We start from the raw sequence: 19,498 nt of genomic DNA on the forward strand, positions 1-19,498 counted from the left end.
GTGTGTCCCTAAGTCCCACGTTCATTACCTGCTCACCATTTGCCTTCCTTGGGCTGCCAGTGGCCTGAGCAACAGGAGTGTCCTCCCCTCCAGCTCCCCACGCCCTCCCATGGCCCCCTCGGCTAGTGGTCCCTTCGATGGTGAGGATGAAGACGGAAACAACTGTGCTTTCCAGGACAGTCGCCACTCCCCACACTCGGCTGTCCAGCCTTGAAGGGTGGCTGGTGTGACGGAGGAGCCGCATTTTTCATTTCATTTCATTTCATTTCATTTCATTTCATTTCATCTCATTTCATTTTATTGACGTTTAAAACTAATGAGCTTTTGAGCATCTCTGAGAGCAACCTGAACATCTGAATCTAGTTTTTGACCGTATGTTTCATAAAACCCAAATTTCTGATGAAAAGTCAACATCCGAATTGAGATACGCTGTCATGGCAAAATGTACGCCAGACTTTGAAGACTTAAGGAAACATCAATGACTCATCAATAATTTTTATATTGATTACATGTTGAAATGAAAATGGGTTACACCGAGTGATATTGTATATATTGCCTTAAATAGAGTAAGTTATTAAAGTCAGTGCTGCCTGTCTCCTTTCACTTTTTTTTTTTTTTTTAAACGAGGCTCCTAGAAAATGTAAACTCGTGGAAGGGAGCTGCGTTATATCTCTACTGGACGGCACTGCAGTAAATAAACATCCTACTGTCAGGACACATACTCATCACAAAGCTGGAATCAGACTCAGCGTTGGCGGGGCTCTCACCTCTGCACCCCAAATCCTCTTACCACCCACATCCTTGAGAACAGCCTCGCTTTCTCAGTTTCCCTGATTGAGAGGGCAAAACCTTCCCAGAGAGACCTCTACCCCTCTTTCTTTAGAGTCCAGTCTACTGGCAGGGCCAGGAACACCAAGCGACAGTGCCAGGAATGATGGCGCTGCTCTCTGCAAGTGGGTACTCACTTGTCCCAAGGAGGGGGGTCCTTGCTCGTTTTAGTCCTTGAAACCTAGGATGAGCTCCAGGTGCACATTCTATTCCCACACCATGACTCATTTCCAATGCAGGACGTACGCATTTTACTTCTAACTCCCTTGTGATCATGATTTTTTAAAATTTATTTATTTTTTACTTATTTATTCGAGAGAGAGGAAGAGAGAGAGAAGGAGCAAGGGGAGGGGCAGACGGAGGGGGAGAGGCAGGCTCCCAGCTGAGCAGGGATTCCCCCAACGTGGGGCTCGACCCCGGGACTCCGAGATCATGACCCGAGCCGAAGGCAGACGCCCCACCGACTGAGCCACCCAGGCGCCCCGTGCTCGTGACCTTCTCAGGCCAAGATGCAAACAAACCAAAGCAGTTTTTATTTTGGAGTCTGGTAAAGGCACAGCTAATAAATACACTAAACAACAAAACAGCCTCTGAAATTAGAGAGACGTGCCTTCCAAGAAGGATCTTATGGGCAAGAATGTTCAAAGCTGAGGAAATGTGAAGGTACGACTGATTGAATGAACGTGGCTGTATGTTATTATTTGTACAGTTACATTTCCCACGTGCACGCAGACACGTACAGGCCTCTTTCTACACAAAGACTAGAATGACTCAAGTACAGGGGCTCCCCTCTTTCCTGGCCCCCGAGCCACCTCTTTGGGAGTTAACTTCCCCCACGCTCCCAAGTACCAGATGTTGGGGCCCCCACCCCTCCACATCACACAGGAAATGAGAAGAGGCCTGGAGACGAAGGGGGAAGGGGCCCGGGGCCTGTCTGAGAACGTTACCTACCCCGAGGCTCCTGTTTATTGAGTCTCTGGATACCCTTGGCCAAGGTCTCTGATGGGGCCACTTTAAATCAGTTTAAAATCAGAACCAGAGCCTACTCTTAGTCCTCCAGCTGAAGGGAAAGAAAACAATAGTGGAAAAGCACAGATAATCCCTTCACCTCACTCGAGCCATTTCCTAGAACCACCTTCCTGCGGACAAACCTTGACACAGCTGTTAACAAGGGGAAGAATTAAACAATTTGGGGTTTAGCTCCTCTCCCTTCCCTGGCTCCGGTGGAGGTGCTAATTGGCAGTAAAATGCATAAAAGGTGTACATCAGAATGGCCGGGGACGGACAGGATCTGGATAATCCATAAACCGAATAATGAGCCTTTTAATAACCAGGACCTAGCTGCAGCTTTCTGTAATGGGATCCTGGTAGCACTTGTAAATCTACTCTCTCCAATTAGAAAAATGCCTTCCTCCACTTTCCCCAGAAGCCAGGAAACAGAAAAGAACTCCTCCAACTCCCAGCCCTCAGGCACAAGCGTGTGTTAAATTTTCACAAACAGATAGAAATGGTCCTCCTGGGGAGGAGGTTTCATCGTTTTCCCCAGCCACGCACTGGAAAGCTTACGAGGCTCTCTCTGCTTTCCTCAAATCGAAATCCTTCCATAAAGCCCACCAGCTCCCAAGACGGGTTTCCTCGACTCGAGCTGTTATCCAACTATTAATAATACTAATAACAGTTTTGCCATTTGTGCGGCGCAGTCTGCGGTGAGCAGGGCCCGTGCAGGCGTGACCTGTCCAGGACACCAACGCCGCCCCAGAGGGGATGCAGGCTGGGGAGCCCGGAGTCATACGATTTGTGGGTCTCTAAGAAAATGAATGCAAGCGGCGTCCAGGGGGGCTCAGCGGTTGAGCGTCTGCCATAGGCCCAGGGCGTGACCCTGGGGTCGCGGGATCGAGTCCCGCGTGGGGCTCCCTGCATGGGGCCTGCTTCTCCCTCGGCCTGTGTCTCTGCCTCTCTCTCTGTGTCTGTCATGAATAAATAAATAAAATCTTTTTTAAAAAAAAAAGAAAAGAAAGAAAATGAATGTAAAATTATAAATGCAAAAACCCAGGGCCTCCTCCCAGAGCCCCGGAGGCCCTGAAGCCTGGCCAAGGCCAAATCCGAGTCTGCGGGAGCCCGCTGCTTCACTGCCAACCCCAAAGGGGCCCGTGGCTTCCTAGGGCTACCGGCTACAAGGGCCCTCGGGTGCGGGAGGCACAATCAGGACTTTCTTCCCTCCCGAGCCGGGGCGGCCCCTCTTCTTCCCCCAGGGCCTGGGTCACAAAGGAAACTCCAGAGAAGGAGCGGATGGAACAGCCGGTCAGCGCGGCCCGAGCAGGCGGGTGCTGGGCAGCTGTCTAGACGGAACCGCCTGGGTAGAAGTGGGTGAAGCGGCCACACAGTCCCCACCCACATGTCCTCAACCAGGCCCCAAGGCCAAGGACCCTGCGGGCAGCCCCAGAGCCCAGGTGCCGGCGTCTGCAGCCCGGGGCTGCTCGTGCCCTCCAGGCCCCCGGGCCCGGTCCCCGCCAGCCAGGACGGGTGGGCCCCCCAGCCCCGGGCTCGGATTCGGGGCGGCGAGGCCACTGTCTTGCTCTCCGGGTCTCTTCGCTTGGGCTCGGGCTCAGGCTCCGTCCCAGCTGGGCGCCCGCTCCCTCTGGGTGGGCCTGCGAGGTCCAGGTGGGCTCCGGGTTGCACAGGAGCCACAGGACCAGGGGTTCGAGGCCCACACGGGGGCAGGGGCAGGCCGGTCGGGGCTGGACCCCTGGCTGCACGCTGGGCACCTCCCGGCGGCTGCAGTGGGCCCGGCGCCAGCAAGCAGCAGCTGCCCCGCTCGCTGCAGGCCCCTGCCTCTGCCCCCCAGGTCCCCTACCCCCTGCCCTCCGCCCCCTGCCCCTGCCCCCTGCGAGCTCAGAGGCCAGCAGAAGAGTCGGGAGCGGGCAGGACCGGGTACCGCCCGCTGCTCCGAGAGGGGAACTCGGCCACAGAGAAGCCCGCGGAGCCCGGCAGGCTGGGCCTCGAGCTGCAGGACTTGTCGGTGGAGGGAAGGTGACAGGGAGAGCACTTCCTGCAGAGGAAACAGCACGCCAGCAACTAATCGCCCCGGATTATCCAGGACTCGCTATATTTCAGGGTCTGTTCTACGGGTGAGCTCATTTATTCCTCTTAGCTTCAAGAAGTGGGCACTGTCTTGTTCCAGTTCCACAGCGGAGGAAATGGGGGCCGAGGGACCTCACTGCAGAAGCAGGGGGGTCTGAGGTCAGAGCCAAGGCCGGTAATCCCTAGCTGTACCGCATAGACACGGAGCCATGAGGCAGGGCCACGTCTACAAACGTGGGATGAGTGTAGGTAAGTGTGTGGGGAACGGAGCAGCAGGTGGGCGGGGGCAAGAGGGTGCAGGAACCCGAATGCCAAGCTAAACAGCTGGGTTCCTCCCCCAGGGGCTGCGGACCCAGAGCAAGCATTCCAGCCGTCAAGGGCTTGATCAGTCCCGCACCTGAGCGTAATCCCATGAGGATATGGAAGATGGGCAAGCGTCGGGGGAGGCTGAAGTGAAAGGAGGCTATTCCAGAAGACGGAGCAAATACTAGGCTCTGAGCAGGGCAGACAAAGAACAGAGAGTCATGGGTGGATTTGAGAGATTCCTCTAGATATAACTGATGCAATATGGTGAAAAATTAGGTCCGGGGCAGGAGCAGAAGGAAAATAAATGGGAAGACACCAAGTTCATAACTTGATATTACCAGTCATCCAATTTCCCATCAATCTAAGAAAATATTATACGAGGATGGGTGGTGGGGAGAGAAGAAAGCGGTGGCTTTAGTCACGCACCTAAGTGCATCGCGTTACCGTCTGCTTCGTGCTCGCAGGTCTCCTCACCCTGGCAAAACCTTGATCTTCGCCAAGGCAGAAAGGACTCGTAAGGGTCTTGTGTCTACTCAGGGACCCCTTTTGCCACTGGATACAAAGAAAATTGAATACAATTCATCAGCTATTGCTAAATACCCCAAGGGTACCAGATACCGGGCTCAGAAACATATTTGGCAACTAAAGGTAGAAACCATACAAGAACACATAAATAAGCTTATTACATAAAAATTTCACGTATCTATAACGTACAGGAGAAGAAAACCAAATGACTAATATAGATTTAAAAGTTTTGCTTCACTAGTGATCAAATAAATACAAGTGAGATGTCTTCTTGTCTATCAAACTTTCCAACACTTTTAAAACACTCCTTGGAAAGACGAGTCGTCGTGTTAATGACCCCACAAGAGCACGGCGGCCCAGGAAGTGCAGCCTAAAGGAACCGGAGACTTGGACTTGTTTTCACTAAACTATGACTAGCCTATCCTTTGTAACCTGCAGACATCCTCCCTGAACCCCAAAGTAGCCCACTGAGGAATGCATGATCATCCCCATCTCAGAAACCGGAGCAGGGGAATCCAGAAACTTGCCTGGGGTTACACAATCAGTAGGTGGTGCAGCCATAATTAAACCCCACATCTTTCTGGCTTCAAAGGCCATGCAAAGTGGACTGAATGTATGTCTCACAGTTAAATAATTATTGAGGTAGTAACCATCATTCTGTTAGGAGAGCCAGCTCTGTGCACGGGCGGAATGGGCTGCCAAGACCACCCCCGGCTGCCACGGCAGGGGCCTTTCCCCTCAGCGACTCAGGGACCCCCACCCTCAGGGTCACTCCTGCGTAGGCAATCAGGATATTTCAATCAACCTCCATCTCAGTTTTCTCACATATAAAAATGGATAATAAAATCTACCTCAAAAATCTGTGAAGTGCATGTCACCCACAGAGTAAAGTTGACACGGCCTCAAAAGTCATGTCTCAAGAACACAAGCTCCGTGATAGTAAACCCAACACAGGCTTCAAAACCCAGCTGGAATATAGTAGGTGGAAGCCGGTCTTGACTAATCAATAGGCGGTTCCGTTGCTGTGTCCCTCCACACCGTGTTAGGCCTTCCATGGATCTATGGGACTCCTCACGTTGCACCAAACACAGTCATTTACTTCTCTATCCCCTTTACTGTACCGCAAGCTACTTGGGAACCAGGTCAATGGTTCACACATCTTGTGAGGCCAACACCAAGCCCAGGACTGGCCTGTGGCAGAAAATGTTTTGTTTAAAAAAAAAGAAGAAAAAAAGTCCATCATTCTACCTTCATAAAACCCCATCAGATAATTACTATAATTATCTGCATTCTAAAATGAGCAAGTTGCAGTGACCGCCTAAAATCGTGCACAGGAGGTCAGGCTTGCACTGGATCCAGGCCTCCGGACTCTCCGCTCCACCACGTACCGTCGTTCAAAGACAAGAAGTTGGAAAAGGCCTACCAGGGGCCATGGAGACCATCGCTGCACAAAGCTACTCTGTTTCTCAAACGTGGTGGGATTCTGAATGGTATTAGGACATCTTAGAAAAGGTCATGTGGGAAAGTACAGAGAACAGCATTAAAGTATAAGAAAAGCTGGCAGATCTGGGTTTAGACCCATAACCCTGTTGCCTTGGGCAAATCTCTTAAACTGAGGCGCCTCGGCTTCCACATCCATAAAATGGGGTTTTAAACAATGTTGCTCACCTTATAGGGTCTGGTGTAAGAATGAGAGTTGTACCATATGAAACAGGCAGAGGGTATGTTAAGGACTCATTAACATGTAGTTATCACTACGTGTCAGAAAAAAAAAGTGGCACATATTAGTGCCTGTGCCACAGGTAGTTTTCATACCCAGTCTTACTTTATCCCCTGCAGAGCTGATTACTTCGATCCTACGTTGAGGAAGCTGTGACTCAAGGGCATTTAAGTAACTTGTCCAAGGCCACACAGGTGGCAACAGGCACAACCTGCATTCAGACCAAGGTCCCTCTTGAGCCCAAACTTCTCTGTAGCCTACCTGTCTGCATCCCAGATGAATTGCAGTGGAGGAAAAGGAGAACTCAGATGTCCCCCCAGATGTCTGAGGTCAATGGGAGGTACTTGAAAAGACAGTCTGGCTAAGATTCACCACGTAGCTTGGGGTGTGAGTTAAAAATGTTTGGGACATGTGCAAGATGAGGCAGGAAGAAACCAAAAGAAGAAGATGGCCAGTGATAAATGTCATGCTCCTCAATTTCCCTTCCAGCAGATAATATAATAGTAGAGTGACTCATACTCTTATTTCAGCTCCTGTGTTCAGAGTCTCCAAGTTAAAAATCCCATATTGTAACACCGATGTATTATGCACTTCCTCTTGATCTTGCTACCATTTGTTATGTCCCAGAAAATGTTCCAAAACCAAAGAGAGGAAGTTCAGAAAAGTCACAGGAAATACCTGACCCTCTTTATCCTATGAAAAAAAGACAGAAAACAAAACAAAACAAAACAACCCTCTAATAGGTTAGTGTATCATTAACACCAAGGCACCTTATAAGGTGACTCAGGTAACCAGTTTAACAGTAGATGGCTTCGAACCATCCTACCCAGAAACAGATGCAATTTCACAATGAACAACAACAAAAAGTCCTTTTCTGGTGTTCTGCCTGTCACACACAGCTCTCCCAACCTTGGAACAAATAGGCCTTTGCATTCTCTCTCTAGTCAAGGCCCACGGAACCTCCCGCCGCCAATGTTCATGATCAGGGGGGTCAGGAGCCAGGTCAGGCGCGAGGAGAAATAGTAGGGAGAAAACATGAAAACGAAAAACAAATAAAACACCTCTCCCCTGTGGCCTGCAAAGTTCTCCAGTGAGGCATGGACACCAAGTCCTCCCACCTGACACCCCGAAGCTGCAAAGCCAGACCGGTGCTGGGTCCAGGCTGGGGACCCAACCTTGGAGAGAGGAAGCTCCACAAAAGGAGAGGTGGTTTGGGGGGGGGGGGGAGCTCTGATATGGAGCGAAATCGCTGGGTCTGTTCAAATCTGTGAGCTGAACGGGGGTGGGAGAGTCTCTCCTACTGAAAACATCCTTCTGTGAACTTTTCCAAAGTGCAGCTAATGGCACAGAAAGCCAGCAGATCTCAGAAGAAAAAAAAAAAAAAAAAAAAAGAACACGCATTCCTAAGGGACTACCTGTAAACGCAGAAGTTTGTGTGCTCAGGAGCTCGCATGCTCACCAGAAGCCCCCGTGCCCCGTCGCCCCCCCCTTGGGAGCGCTGCCCCCCTTGCAGGAGCCCGGGCCCGGGCCCCTGTGCATCCTCCGTGGCCCCCGAAAGGCCTCAGGCAGCCGAGCGGGGCCCGCGGGAGCACCCCCCCCGCCGTCCCCATTACTCGGCGCCCAGCCCTGCTCGCCCCCGGAGCCAGCAGGCTGCAGCTCCTCCGGTGCAGGCGCGGTGGGCAGCAATGGTGGGCAGGGCAGCCGAGCCGCGGCACCGTGCAGGCTCTCCCTCCGTGTGCATGTGCCAGAGGAACAAAAAAGAAAAACCAGCGCCGGGAAGCGGCGACCGAGATGAGGATGCGGGGGACCGCGGCGGACTCCTCGCCTCCCAGCAGCAAGGGGCTGGCCGACCACGCGTCCGAGCCACGGATCCCAGCCGTTACCTTCAGGATGCAGGCCATGGCGCTCCGCCGGCCCTTCTGCCACCGAGCGGCGGGCGCGCCCGGGTCAGGGGCCGTCCCGGCGACAGGCCGGAGGCTGGTACCGCGGCGGGACCGCTCCAGCCCGCATTCCCGCAGACCCGGGCCAGGGGACCGCGGCGCGAGCTGCGCGGGCACAGGCCCCGCCCCCGGGCCCGCCCCCGGCAGAGGCCACGCCCCGGCCACGCCCCCGGCCGCGGCCACTGGCTGGAGCCCAGGCCCGCCCCCGGCAGAGGCCACGCCCCGGCCCCGCCCCCGGCCGCGGCCACTGGCTGGAGCCCAGGCCCGCCCCCGTGAGAGGACCCGCCCCCGGCCCCGCCCCCGGCCGCGGCTACTGGCTGGAGCCCCCTGGAGAGGCCCCGCCCCCAGGAGAGGCCCCGCCCCCGAGCGCGGCTACTGGCTGGAGCCCCCGAAGCCCCGCCCCCGGGTTACGTGCAGCCCGGGTCTCCCGCGGCTGCCCCGGGGATGCTCGCTGCTTTTCCTTTGCCCTCCCCCCTCCCCCCTCCCTCCCTCTCCCTCTCCCTCTCTCTCTCTCTCTCTCTTCTCCCCCTCCCGATGGACGTTCTGCGATTCCACGTACGCGAAGCCAGCCGGGCAGCAGGCAAGGGCTCTGCAGGAGAAGGGAGCGCGGCTCGTCCCCCCCTCCCGTCGGTCTCCTCCCACCGACCAGGCAACCCCTTTGCAAGACCTTTCACACTTTTCAAAAAGTTAAAGCGGGTCTGGCGTCAGCCTCCCGCAGGCTTCGGGCAGGCACATGCCAAGATGCTTCGGAAGGGGCAAATGGAACCCTCCTGGGGCTGTTTAACCACAGGGCCGTGGCTCTGCTGAAGCCTGCTGCGGTGGGCTCCTCCGGAATCCGCCATCCGCCACCAACCAGGGGGCGCGAATACCTATGGGCAGAGGGTGCCAGGAAGCCTACACGGCGTTGCTGTGTGTCTGTACACGTGCACAGACATGGACGCATTGCTTGCTTGCTTTCAGCTTGTGCGTCTACCGAGAAAGGGGTGTATCCAGAAATACGCTGCAAATAGAATGCGTGCATTTGTATGAACATTTAATATATTCTCATATACGCACTTGATTACATATGTATAGAAGTTGGGTTTGTGCCCACAAGCACAGGATGTTGCCCTTCCCCAAGTTACAGGTTTAGAGTCTGAATGCAGTTTGTTGCAATGTAAGTAATAAGGTTTTGTTTTGTTTTAAAGGTTTTATTTATTTATTCATGAGAGACACAGAGAGAGAGGCAGAGGGAGAAGCAGGCTCCCTGCGGGGAGCCGGATGCAGACTCAAGCCCAAGACCCCAGGCGCTCAGGACCTGAGCCAAAGGCAGATGCTCAACCACTGAGCCACCCTGGTGTGTTATTGTTGTTGTTTTCTTAAGATTTTATTTATTTATTCGTGAGAGACACAGAGAGAGAGAGAGAGGCAGAGATACAGGAAGAGGGAGAAGCAGGGAGCCCGATGTGGGACTCGATCCCAGGACCCCAGGGTCACTCACTACCTGGGCCCAAGGCGGACGCTTAACCCTTGAGCCCCCTAGGCATCCCTCCAGCAATAAGGTTAAATCTACACTTTCCTGTTAGGCTGGGAAACCCAGGAAGGCCCTCCCGCACCATCCAACCTGAAATCCCTGATGCCAAAACAAAGGGGGCTAGCTAGAGCCGCTTTAGGAGGCAGGCAGCCTGGGAGAAAATATGTTTTGGGTCCTTTCCACCCTTCCTTAGCAGCCCTGTTGGAGTGAAAATCAACAAGGAAAGCCCAATTCCCAAGCAAAGAACTGGCTAAGAGAAACAGAGTTATTTCAATGAGGAAAGTGACATCACACACATCGCAGAAGAAGGGAGAGAGTCTTCTGTATATATACACAGATTTCCACCACTTGGTCTGTCACAGAAATCTTAAAACCAGGCCCAAAATATTTACCCAAAAGAGGTTTCACTTGCTAGAAGCCCTGTCTGGTTTGCCTACATGGAGTCGGGAAAAGCACTGTGGGCTGCTGGTGGCTGTGACGTCATGAGATTGGCTCACAAACCACAAGGCAGAAACCAGACTTTCAAGGGATTTGGTGTTTTCTTGGTGAGAACATGCAGAGAATCCTGAGAGCGCAGGAGGCACCGCTGGGAAAGTGCTGCAGAAACTGCGACTGGACGGACTACCGGCTCCCGGGAAAGTCTGAGGGACCAGTCCCCGCTGTCCCACTCCGCCCTCCAGGCCGCCCGGGCCCCAGGGATCTGCTCCATGCCCACTAAGAACTCCTTGATCAGGGGCAGCCCGGGGGGCTCAGCGGTTTAGCTGAGGTCCAGGGCCTGATCCTGGACCCCAGGATGGACTCCCTGCATGGAGCCTGCTTCTCTCCATGCCTCCTTGCCTTTTCTCTCTCTGTGTGTCTCTCATGAATAAATAAATAAAATCTTTTTAAAAAGACAAGAACTCCTTGATGAGGAAGTTCAGGAAGAGCTTCCTCCATTTGGTTGACAGGACTGGGTATTTTTTTAGGATTGCATGTTCTAAACCACTGCTTTAGCTCATGACCTTTAGTAGGCCAGGAAAACTCTGGATTTTATGGATTTATAAATTCAGCAAACCTTTACTGAGCGGCTACTAGAAAATAAATCTTTTTTTGGTGCTACCACTAACTGGCAGTGTGGTGGGGCGGGGGCAGAGGGTGGACTTTATTGAGGTCTACAGGACCTGTCGGGATTGAGAGAATGATTTCCCTGGTTTCAAACATCCTCTCCGCTCCAGCCAAGTGGGAAAGATAAGAGATACATGATAATGTAGTAAGGTCTTTAACCAAAGCAGCAGCAGAGCTCTAAGGAGAGAGAGACGGAGCCTGGCAGGGTGGCGGGGAAGAGGGGCAGGGGCAGGCAGGCCACATTCTCTCCAGAAACCTGCAGGTCCTCTCGGTAACACAGCCGGCAACCCTGAGCCTTTCCTTCCGGGGGGCCTTGATCAAGTCTCTTAACCTCTCTTTGCCTTTCAGCTTATGTAGCAGTGTTTATCCTTGCGAGGATTAAATGCGATGATGCTTATAAACCCACTCACCTCAATTTCTGGCATTGTGGACACTCTCAACATGGTAGCTCTTTGGGGGGAGGGCGGGGGTTGAGGGGAATCCTGGACTAAGGATAGCTCGTGGGGAAGGATGAAGGGGATGATTCCCATCTACCTTGATGTCTCAGACAGATAGACAGCGATGAGGCAAACATGTGGCATCTTGTGACTCGGGTAAACCCAAGAGAGGGGATGGCGAGGGCTTTACCAGCTCCAGCCGTCTGGGTATGGCTCTCTCCATTAAACTATTGCTCCCTGGTGCCCACGCTTCCCAAAATGTCTTTTTTTTTTTTTTCTTTTGGCATCCACACCTATGCCTATACACAGATAGGAATAAAGGCCCATTTATAACAACCTAAAAACCAACCCCACAGATTCTGCAACCAATCTGCCCTGAAGTTTTACAAAACAATAACAATCCCTACCTCAGAAGGAAAGCAGTGGGATGGGAAGACCCAGTTGGATGGAACTAAAACCAGGTTCTGAACCTTCTAGGGAATGAAGGTGCAGCCAGATTTGTGGGAAGATGGGGGAGGGGTCGGCCAGGATCTTCTGTTTTGTTTTATGACTTGCCAAACGACAAGAATAGCGAGGTCTAGCCCATCCACAGTGGTAGCACCATTTTCCAAGTCTCAAGTTCCATAACTTAAAGCCAAAAAACTCTTTCCAAAAATAACACGCTGGATGTGCCTTGCAATTACATACAGTAACCCGTTTGATCCTTACGTCGATCTGGATGTGGTCATCCCCGGCTGATAAGTGGGCAAAACTGGGATTTGAAGCCAGGTGGTTTGACTTCCAGGCCTGCCGTCCTTAACTGCTACCCTCAGCTGCCCAGTATATGAGGAGCCAAGCTCTCGGCCCCATATCACATTTCCTCTGTTGTCTTAGGTTTAGGGGTCAGATAACCTAAGGCAACTATACATCCTCCCTAAGATACATGGTAGGATACAAATCCTGGGGCAAGTGTGTAAGTATGTAGAAGACACATATTGTCTCCGGAGCTGAGTGTGCAGGAGAGGTATACTCACTCCGTATCCCTCAGCCCTTAGCCCCTGAGTCTGTTGGATATGGAGCACATCCCGTCCAGGATCTCCCCTACAGCCGAGCTGTTACCACCTCAGGCCCACGAGAACTACCTCCCACCCAAGACTCTCACTATCGTATCTCACCTACAAGACAGTGGCTGCCGTGTGTAACCTTTGCTTGTCTTCACAGCAAGATCCTGGGAGGCTGGTCCTATTGCTACCCGGGACACCCTAGAGCCCCTCTTGGCTCCAGTCGGTCCATCTTCCCTCTCCTCATGGGCCTTCCACCAATGAGATCTCAATGCCTTAAGGCCCAGAGGCCTCATGAGTTATGATCAGTCATGGGCTAAAATGTCCTATTTAAATTCAGTTTTGCTTCATTGTAAACAGCCCCATTACCAAGTAATTCTCAGGGTTATACAGTTTCCTGATAGAAATAGAATTAAAATGAAGACTCCCATAACTTTTCCAATTTCATCTCGCACACATATTAATTTAATATATTTATATTCAACACAGAGTCATTTATTAAGGTTTTAATTGGATCTCAATTTTTCCCATCTAAAGATTTTAAATGAATTCCAGATATCATAAAACTCTTCTTGTCATCCACCACATAAATTATGCTTCCATAGGAGACTGTGACTGGAAGATCCATTATACAATGTTATGAGAAAGTCATTTTTTTTTTTTTTTTTTTACATTCTAAGCCAGAATAGGAAACGATTTTTTTTTTTCTAGAAACCATTGCACTCTTATAGTGCAGTGACCTAGGAACTTTTTCATATCCTAAAGCACATGGCTATCCTGTCGGTGTCTGTGTGCACGGCTGTGTTGATATCTGGGTCCAAGTATGTCTATGAATGTGACCTTTTAGGTATATATTTATGAGAATATATCGACATGTGGGTTAAGCCTCATTTCCCTCCATTCTGGATAGCAGATCATTCTAAACTGTCATCCGTTGTGCATTCCCAAGACTTGAGCTTACTGCTTTTTCAAAGCTTTACACAGTTCCAATCCAGAATTCATCATTATCCCTGACTAAACTCATATTTATCTGGGATGAACTCCAAAACAAGTTATGCATGCTTTAGAATTGCATTTTTAAAATATTATATATTTTCTCCTTCTCCTTTAATGTTCTCTCTCAACTTCATCTCAGCTCTACTCTTCCTATTGGGAGTTCTTAGCTCTTCTCAAATTATTTTTTTCTCAAATGAACCAAGAAAGAAAGAAATGTGTATCTGTTTTTAATTAACAGAAAAATCTGAGGGATGCCTGGGTGGCTCAGCGGCTGAGCGTCTGCCTTCAGCCCGGGGCGCAATCCTGGAGACCCAGGATCGGGTCCCGCATCGGGCTCCCCGCATGGAGCCTGCTTCGCCCTCTGCCTGTGTCTCTGCCTCTCTCTGGGTATCTCTCATGAATAAATAAATGAAATCTTTTTTTAAAAAAATCTGAAAATAATGTTCTTTAATGTTCTAGGTTTTAACCAGATTTGTTTTTCTTAAACAATTCCCCCCTGAGATTTTTTAAAAATATAATCAATTGAAAGTAAATATGGCTGAAGCACTGGCATGGAATTTGAATTTGGTTTGTATTGGATTTCTCTAAGGCCATTGAAGGCTCCATTATTAATTGAGTCTGATATTTCCTAACCACGTTTCTTAGAGTTTGTTTTCTTTTTATTGTGAGGTTCTTCCCATGTGTGTTTCTGTACACTCTTCTTAGATTTCACCTCTTAGTGAGGTTTGATGACATACTGTCTTAAAATATTAGAGTGGAAATCTAGTATTTGAAATGCATCCACAGTGGATCTGATGGGAACACCCACAGGACGGGGTCTCACAGTTGGCCTCCTTCTGCAGTTTGTTTTGCCTGGACCATTTTTTCTCTAATGATCTGGCTCTCACAAACCCTCTGGAAAGAGCCAGGATTTTTTGCTAATTCCTCGTGTTAATACAAACCGTCACTTTTTCCGTAGCTGTGTCTGGCTATTGTAGGAAAGGTAGGAGAAGAGCAACATGATGCGATCCAAAGAAGAATGGTGCAAGGAGAAGTCATCTGCATCTAGTCTTAGAGAAGCCCCCCAACACGAGGTCTTGTGTTATGTCCAACAACAGTGTCAAAGTCTGTGAAAGCTGCTCACAGCACACCGCTGTCAAGTCAGCGTGGACGGCCCTGCAGAGTCAAGGGCCACATCCCATACAGAAAAGCCATTCCTTCTTTCCAAGAGCAACAAGCATACAGCAGCAGTGCACTTAGGAATCTGAAAAATGTTGTTCGTTTGTTGATTTGACAAACACATGCAAGCTCAGGTGATGAGTTTAGGAAACAGAGACAGGTGGCTTCCTCTTATAGGCAAAACCTTCCGTGGCTCCTCTTTATCTCCACAGCTCGGTATATTACGGGCCTGCCAACATCTCTTGCCACCATTTCTGCCTGTTAGTCTCTTCCCCCAGGATTCAGCAAACTTGGTCAGTAAAGATCTAAGCAGTGAATGGCTCAGTCTTTGTAGGCCATTAGGTGTCCGTGCCAACCCCTCGACTCTGCCATCCTAGCGCAAAAACGGCCAAACACATCAGCAGATAGAGAGTAGGCTGTGTGCCGGTAACATGTATTTACGGATGCTGAAGTTTTCAGTGTTACCAAATATTACTGTTTTTCTCAACATTTAAAAATGCACAGTCCATTCTTGGTTCTGAAGATGTGAAAAACACAGTCTGGCCAGATCTGGCCCAGCGGCAGTTTGCCAATCAGACTTCATCTCTGCACTCTGCATTGAGCCACACTTCATCCTTCAGGCCTGGATCAAATCCCGTTTGGTCCTTGACGTCTTTACGGACCACCCTCATCTAGTGAGGTTTCCCCTACTTGAATTCCAGCAATTACCATTTGCAAAATTCTTTGGCAATTCCTCACATCCTATCGGACGGCATTTCTTCTAGCATCAACTTGTCCTATTACCTAAATCTTTATTTTGCCTTTTATTTTTGGCCTGACTTCCCAAATAGATCACTAGCTTTTTGGCTCTTTTTCCCCTTCGTATCCTGCACCACTCTGTGTCCCAAGCCAAAAACTACAGCAACTCTGAAGAGATAACTAAGAACACCAGGTGAGAAGCAACCGCAAATCAGATTGTCCTACCATCTTGGACACCACTCAAGGATTTTGAGAAGAGAATTTCGGATGTTTTATTAATTCCTCCACCACATATGACATTCTCAGATCATCTCATTTTTCCTCTATAAGGAATGTATCAGATTATCATAGCAATTTTTTTTGTTTTTTAATCAACAGAGTGATTACTTGATTTAGATGGATTTTGCAGACCATGTTTAACGACAAGAGTGGCCTGTAATTATCCCTGTGGGTGTTCTCAGTTGATTAGGAAATCAGTGATGCTTTTCTTTTAAGTGGAAGCTGCCTTATTTCCATCATGATTTTTAAAAATCACTCTGTACGGAATTTTTTAATCAATCACATTGCATTATGTTTATCCAATATTTATTCTCATTAAAAATGACTCGCTGACTTATGTTGTGTTTTATTCAGTCCATTCCACTTTCTTATCTTTTTTTTTAATTTAATGAAATGAATAGGATCTTATAAATAAATCTGTTTTGTCTAATAGATGAAGAGATATGGGTTTTCAAAGGTATCAAATACTTAAATAGCTGAGTTTGCAGTTTTTACTGACACCTCTGTAATTAAGACGTAGTAAGAAGTTACACACTACATAATGGCATATTCCAAATAGGATTAGTTTTCTCTTCCAAGCGGTGAGGGCAGCAGAATTTAAGACAAGCATTGCATGATTTGGGCACCAGAAAAATGTCACTTCCCTTATCGTCCAACAGCTTGCATTTTAAATGAGTTCCTCATCACTTTCTCCATTTTTGAATTGCAATAAAAATTTGCCACTTAAAAATAGATGAAAAATAGTAAGCCACCTCTCTCGATAAACTAGCTTTTCTATATTTTCTCTCTCTTTTTTTTAAGGTTCTATTTATCTATTTGAGAAAGAGCTAACGCACACCAAGCGGAGGTAGGGGGCAGAGAGAAAGGGACAAGCAGACCCCCTGCTGAGTGCAGGGCCTGAGGCCTGACCCCAGCGCCCCAAGATCACGACTGGAGCCAAAACCAAGTCAGCGTTCAATAGACTGAACCACCCAGGCATCCCATGCCTTCTCTATACTTTCAACAAAAGCATGTCTAGCAGCATAGACATTGGATGAATCCCAAATTGAAAAATTCTCTAAACATATACAAAGTTTTAATACCTATGTCCTGCTCTTTTCCTTGACTTTTTTTTTTATTTTTTCACTACATTTGGTATTTCCATCACCTCATTTTACCTCTTCCTTCTTTTACAATCTCCTTTGCTCCATTTCCCTGGGCAAGTTTTTCAGTTTTTCAGTTTTTGTTTTTGTTTTTTTTTAAAGATTTTTTAAAATGTAGTTGAGAGAGAGAGAGAGCACAAGCAGGGGGAGAGGCAGAGGAGAGGAACAAGCAAATTCTACACTGAGCAGGGAGCCTGATGTGGGGCTCCATCCCAGGACCCTGGGATCATGACCTGAGTCGAAGGCAGATGCTTAACTGACTTAGCCACCCAGGCACCCCAAATTTTTCAGTTTAAATTCAACAGAAAATTAAACACCGAGGAAGATGTTTTACCTGGAAAAAATACTAGTTTGTCTCAAGCATTTGTCTGAATAAAATGTAAATACTCAAAGCAATCGACCAGATTTGTGAGTAGCCTGAATTTTTATCCTACATGCAAACTAAGAAGCTATCTGCACATTTTATGGCTGTTGGCTAAAGCCCAAGACTCCAGGGCCAGAGATCCAGGGCTATTTATTACTTACAGGCAGAGGGCTGTTCATCATCACAGAGATGGCTCACAAGCAGAGCATCAGCACTTGCACCCATTCCTCAAGCCCCAATTCCCAACAACAAAACGTGAAGAAAACCACATACTTGCATCCTCGGTCAGCTGTGCTTCAGAGAAGAACCTTGAGCTTAGAGAACTCAAAGCTTTTGTACTGGGCAGTGCTCAAGCCGGCCTGTTGCTCCTGAAGGAAATGTGTTTGTCTTCCAAAACCCGTAGCTATATAAACATCCTTGAAAAGAAAACCCAGAACAAAGGCATTCTGTGCCTCCATTTGCAAGATAACACAGACACTTAAGAGACCACAAGAGAAGGTCTCCCGCTAGGAATTTCGGTCACTGTGCGTGCCATTATGAACTTTACCTGATGTGGTACTCGGTGTCTATTTTCAACCCATCTAGGCAACTGGAAGAGCTTGTGAGGCATTCGGTAGTGTTTGTTGAGTGAATGTGAGCTGCTTCAGTTTTTCAGTAAGCAGAATCTGTAAAAATAATAACGACCATAAGTAATTCTAAAGTAGACGCAGCTTCAAAATATTTGTTATTCTCCTCCAGCCCCCGACATCATATCCCAGGAAGACTTTATGCTTTAAAATGAAATATGTACCCAATGACTTAAAAAATTCTTTCATATCTTTTATGCTTTCTTCTGGTAGATACACACACACACACACACACACACGCACACACACTTCCTATCTTTCTCACGGCCAGAGATTACATGAAATATTGCCAAAGTTTTAGTCATGTAGAGAATGCTGCTTGAATTACTGATGTGTAACCGATGCTGAGTTAAACATCCCAGGTGCTCATATCACCGACTAGTTGTTCTTCTTCTAAATTGCACTTTTTTCCCTTTTCATTTCAGCAGACCCAAATGTTCACTGTCAAGCCCAGGGAAGAATTAGAGAAAGTAAGTCTGGCAGGGCCCTTGATTTGCAAAATTGCTGTATCTATTTTTGAACGCCATGAAGCGGTCACACAGACCTGGCTACCGTGCAAATGGTAATGTGCTAAGTGGGCTTTTGAGTTCTTCCTCTGTCTCCAGGCAAGACAGGGCTAGCTTAGTCCATCTCAGAAAGGAGAGAACCCATCCTATGTGAAAAGGAAATTTTACAACATTTTTTAGGAACCTGCAGCTCCAGTACTTCTAATCTCTCCAAAATCTTCCCTTATGTGAAGCCTGGCATTTCCCATGGAACAAATCAAAGCTCTTCCGTAGCACATAACTCTTCCCGTCTCTTTGTGGCCCCACATTCCCACTGGGTTCTCCACACTCACCCCAAGGTCCATGTGCGTGTGTGTGTTCAGGGCACCAGGGCCCTGAGATGTGCATCTGATGTTGAGCTTCTGACCAGACAGAAAATAAACACTTTCCATTTCCCTCCAATGGTAAACATCCTCCTCTTCTCAGGCATCTGTTGTCTGCAGCCGGGGGAATGGGCGTGACATCACTAAACACGTCATGTATGCTGTGCCGTGGGGTCAGCGGGAGGCTAATCCCTAGGAGACGCGCCCATGCAGAAGTCAAACCAGCGTTGGCATTGAGCAGGGACACTCAGCAAAATGAGCCACTGGGGACATTTCTGCAGGGCACATGTTCCCAGTGACCTCATGCCCTAATCCAGCCATCCTAGCAATCGGCACGCTGCTCTTCTGCAGGGGCACCTCCAGGCACTTCTTTATGGACTTGGAGTAGCAAAATAATGAGGTTTAGCCAAGGTTTCATCTTGAATAAAAGTGAAGGCACGCTGTCAGCTGCACTACTTCGGGAATCCGGCAAAGCTTTCTTGTAGCTCTGCCCCTTAGAGAGGATGGGCCCAGTTACCACTTCTGTTCACTGTGCTTAAAGGCCTAAAACCCACGCCCGCCCCCCCGAGCAATAAGCAATGGTCTTTCTCCTAATTCACAGTGTGCGTGTTGGGAGAGGGCAGTGAGAACGACATGGGGAGGAAGAAAAGCACAAACATAAAACGTCTCTGCCTCAAGCTATCACCAAGTCTAAGCACGGATAAGACATAAGGATAATCTATTAAGTGACTTCGTCTAACTCCGTGCAGTGTTTTATCCCGTCCTTCACCGCAGACTTTTCTTTCCACCTCAGCATTTTCTCACGTGTTTTCCACTACCTGGATGGTCTTCCC

The 19,498-nt window shown here is 49.0% G+C and overlaps 1 protein-coding gene across 5 annotated transcripts in view; it reads right to left on the reverse strand.

Moving 5' to 3' along the window:
* Window positions 1-8,505, reverse strand: part of ST6GALNAC3 (ST6 N-acetylgalactosaminide alpha-2,6-sialyltransferase 3) — a 507,075-nt gene extending 498,570 nt beyond the window's left edge. For 4 of the 5 annotated variants that reach the window (XM_041747350.1, XM_041747352.1, XM_041747353.1 and 1 more), the window contains exon 1: window positions 8,344-8,505. In XM_041747350.1, coding sequence (XP_041603284.1) covers window positions 8,344-8,361 — 18 coding nt within the window. In that variant the 5' untranslated portion in view covers window positions 8,362-8,505. The remainder of the gene's footprint in view (window positions 1-8,343) is intronic. The other variant, XM_041747351.1, reaches the window with a different exon arrangement.
* Window positions 8,506-19,498: the final 10,993 nt, after the last annotated feature.

Source organism: Vulpes lagopus, chromosome 3, assembly GCF_018345385.1.
Source record: "Vulpes lagopus strain Blue_001 chromosome 3, ASM1834538v1, whole genome shotgun sequence".
Lineage (NCBI taxonomy): Eukaryota > Metazoa > Chordata > Mammalia > Carnivora > Canidae > Vulpes > Vulpes lagopus.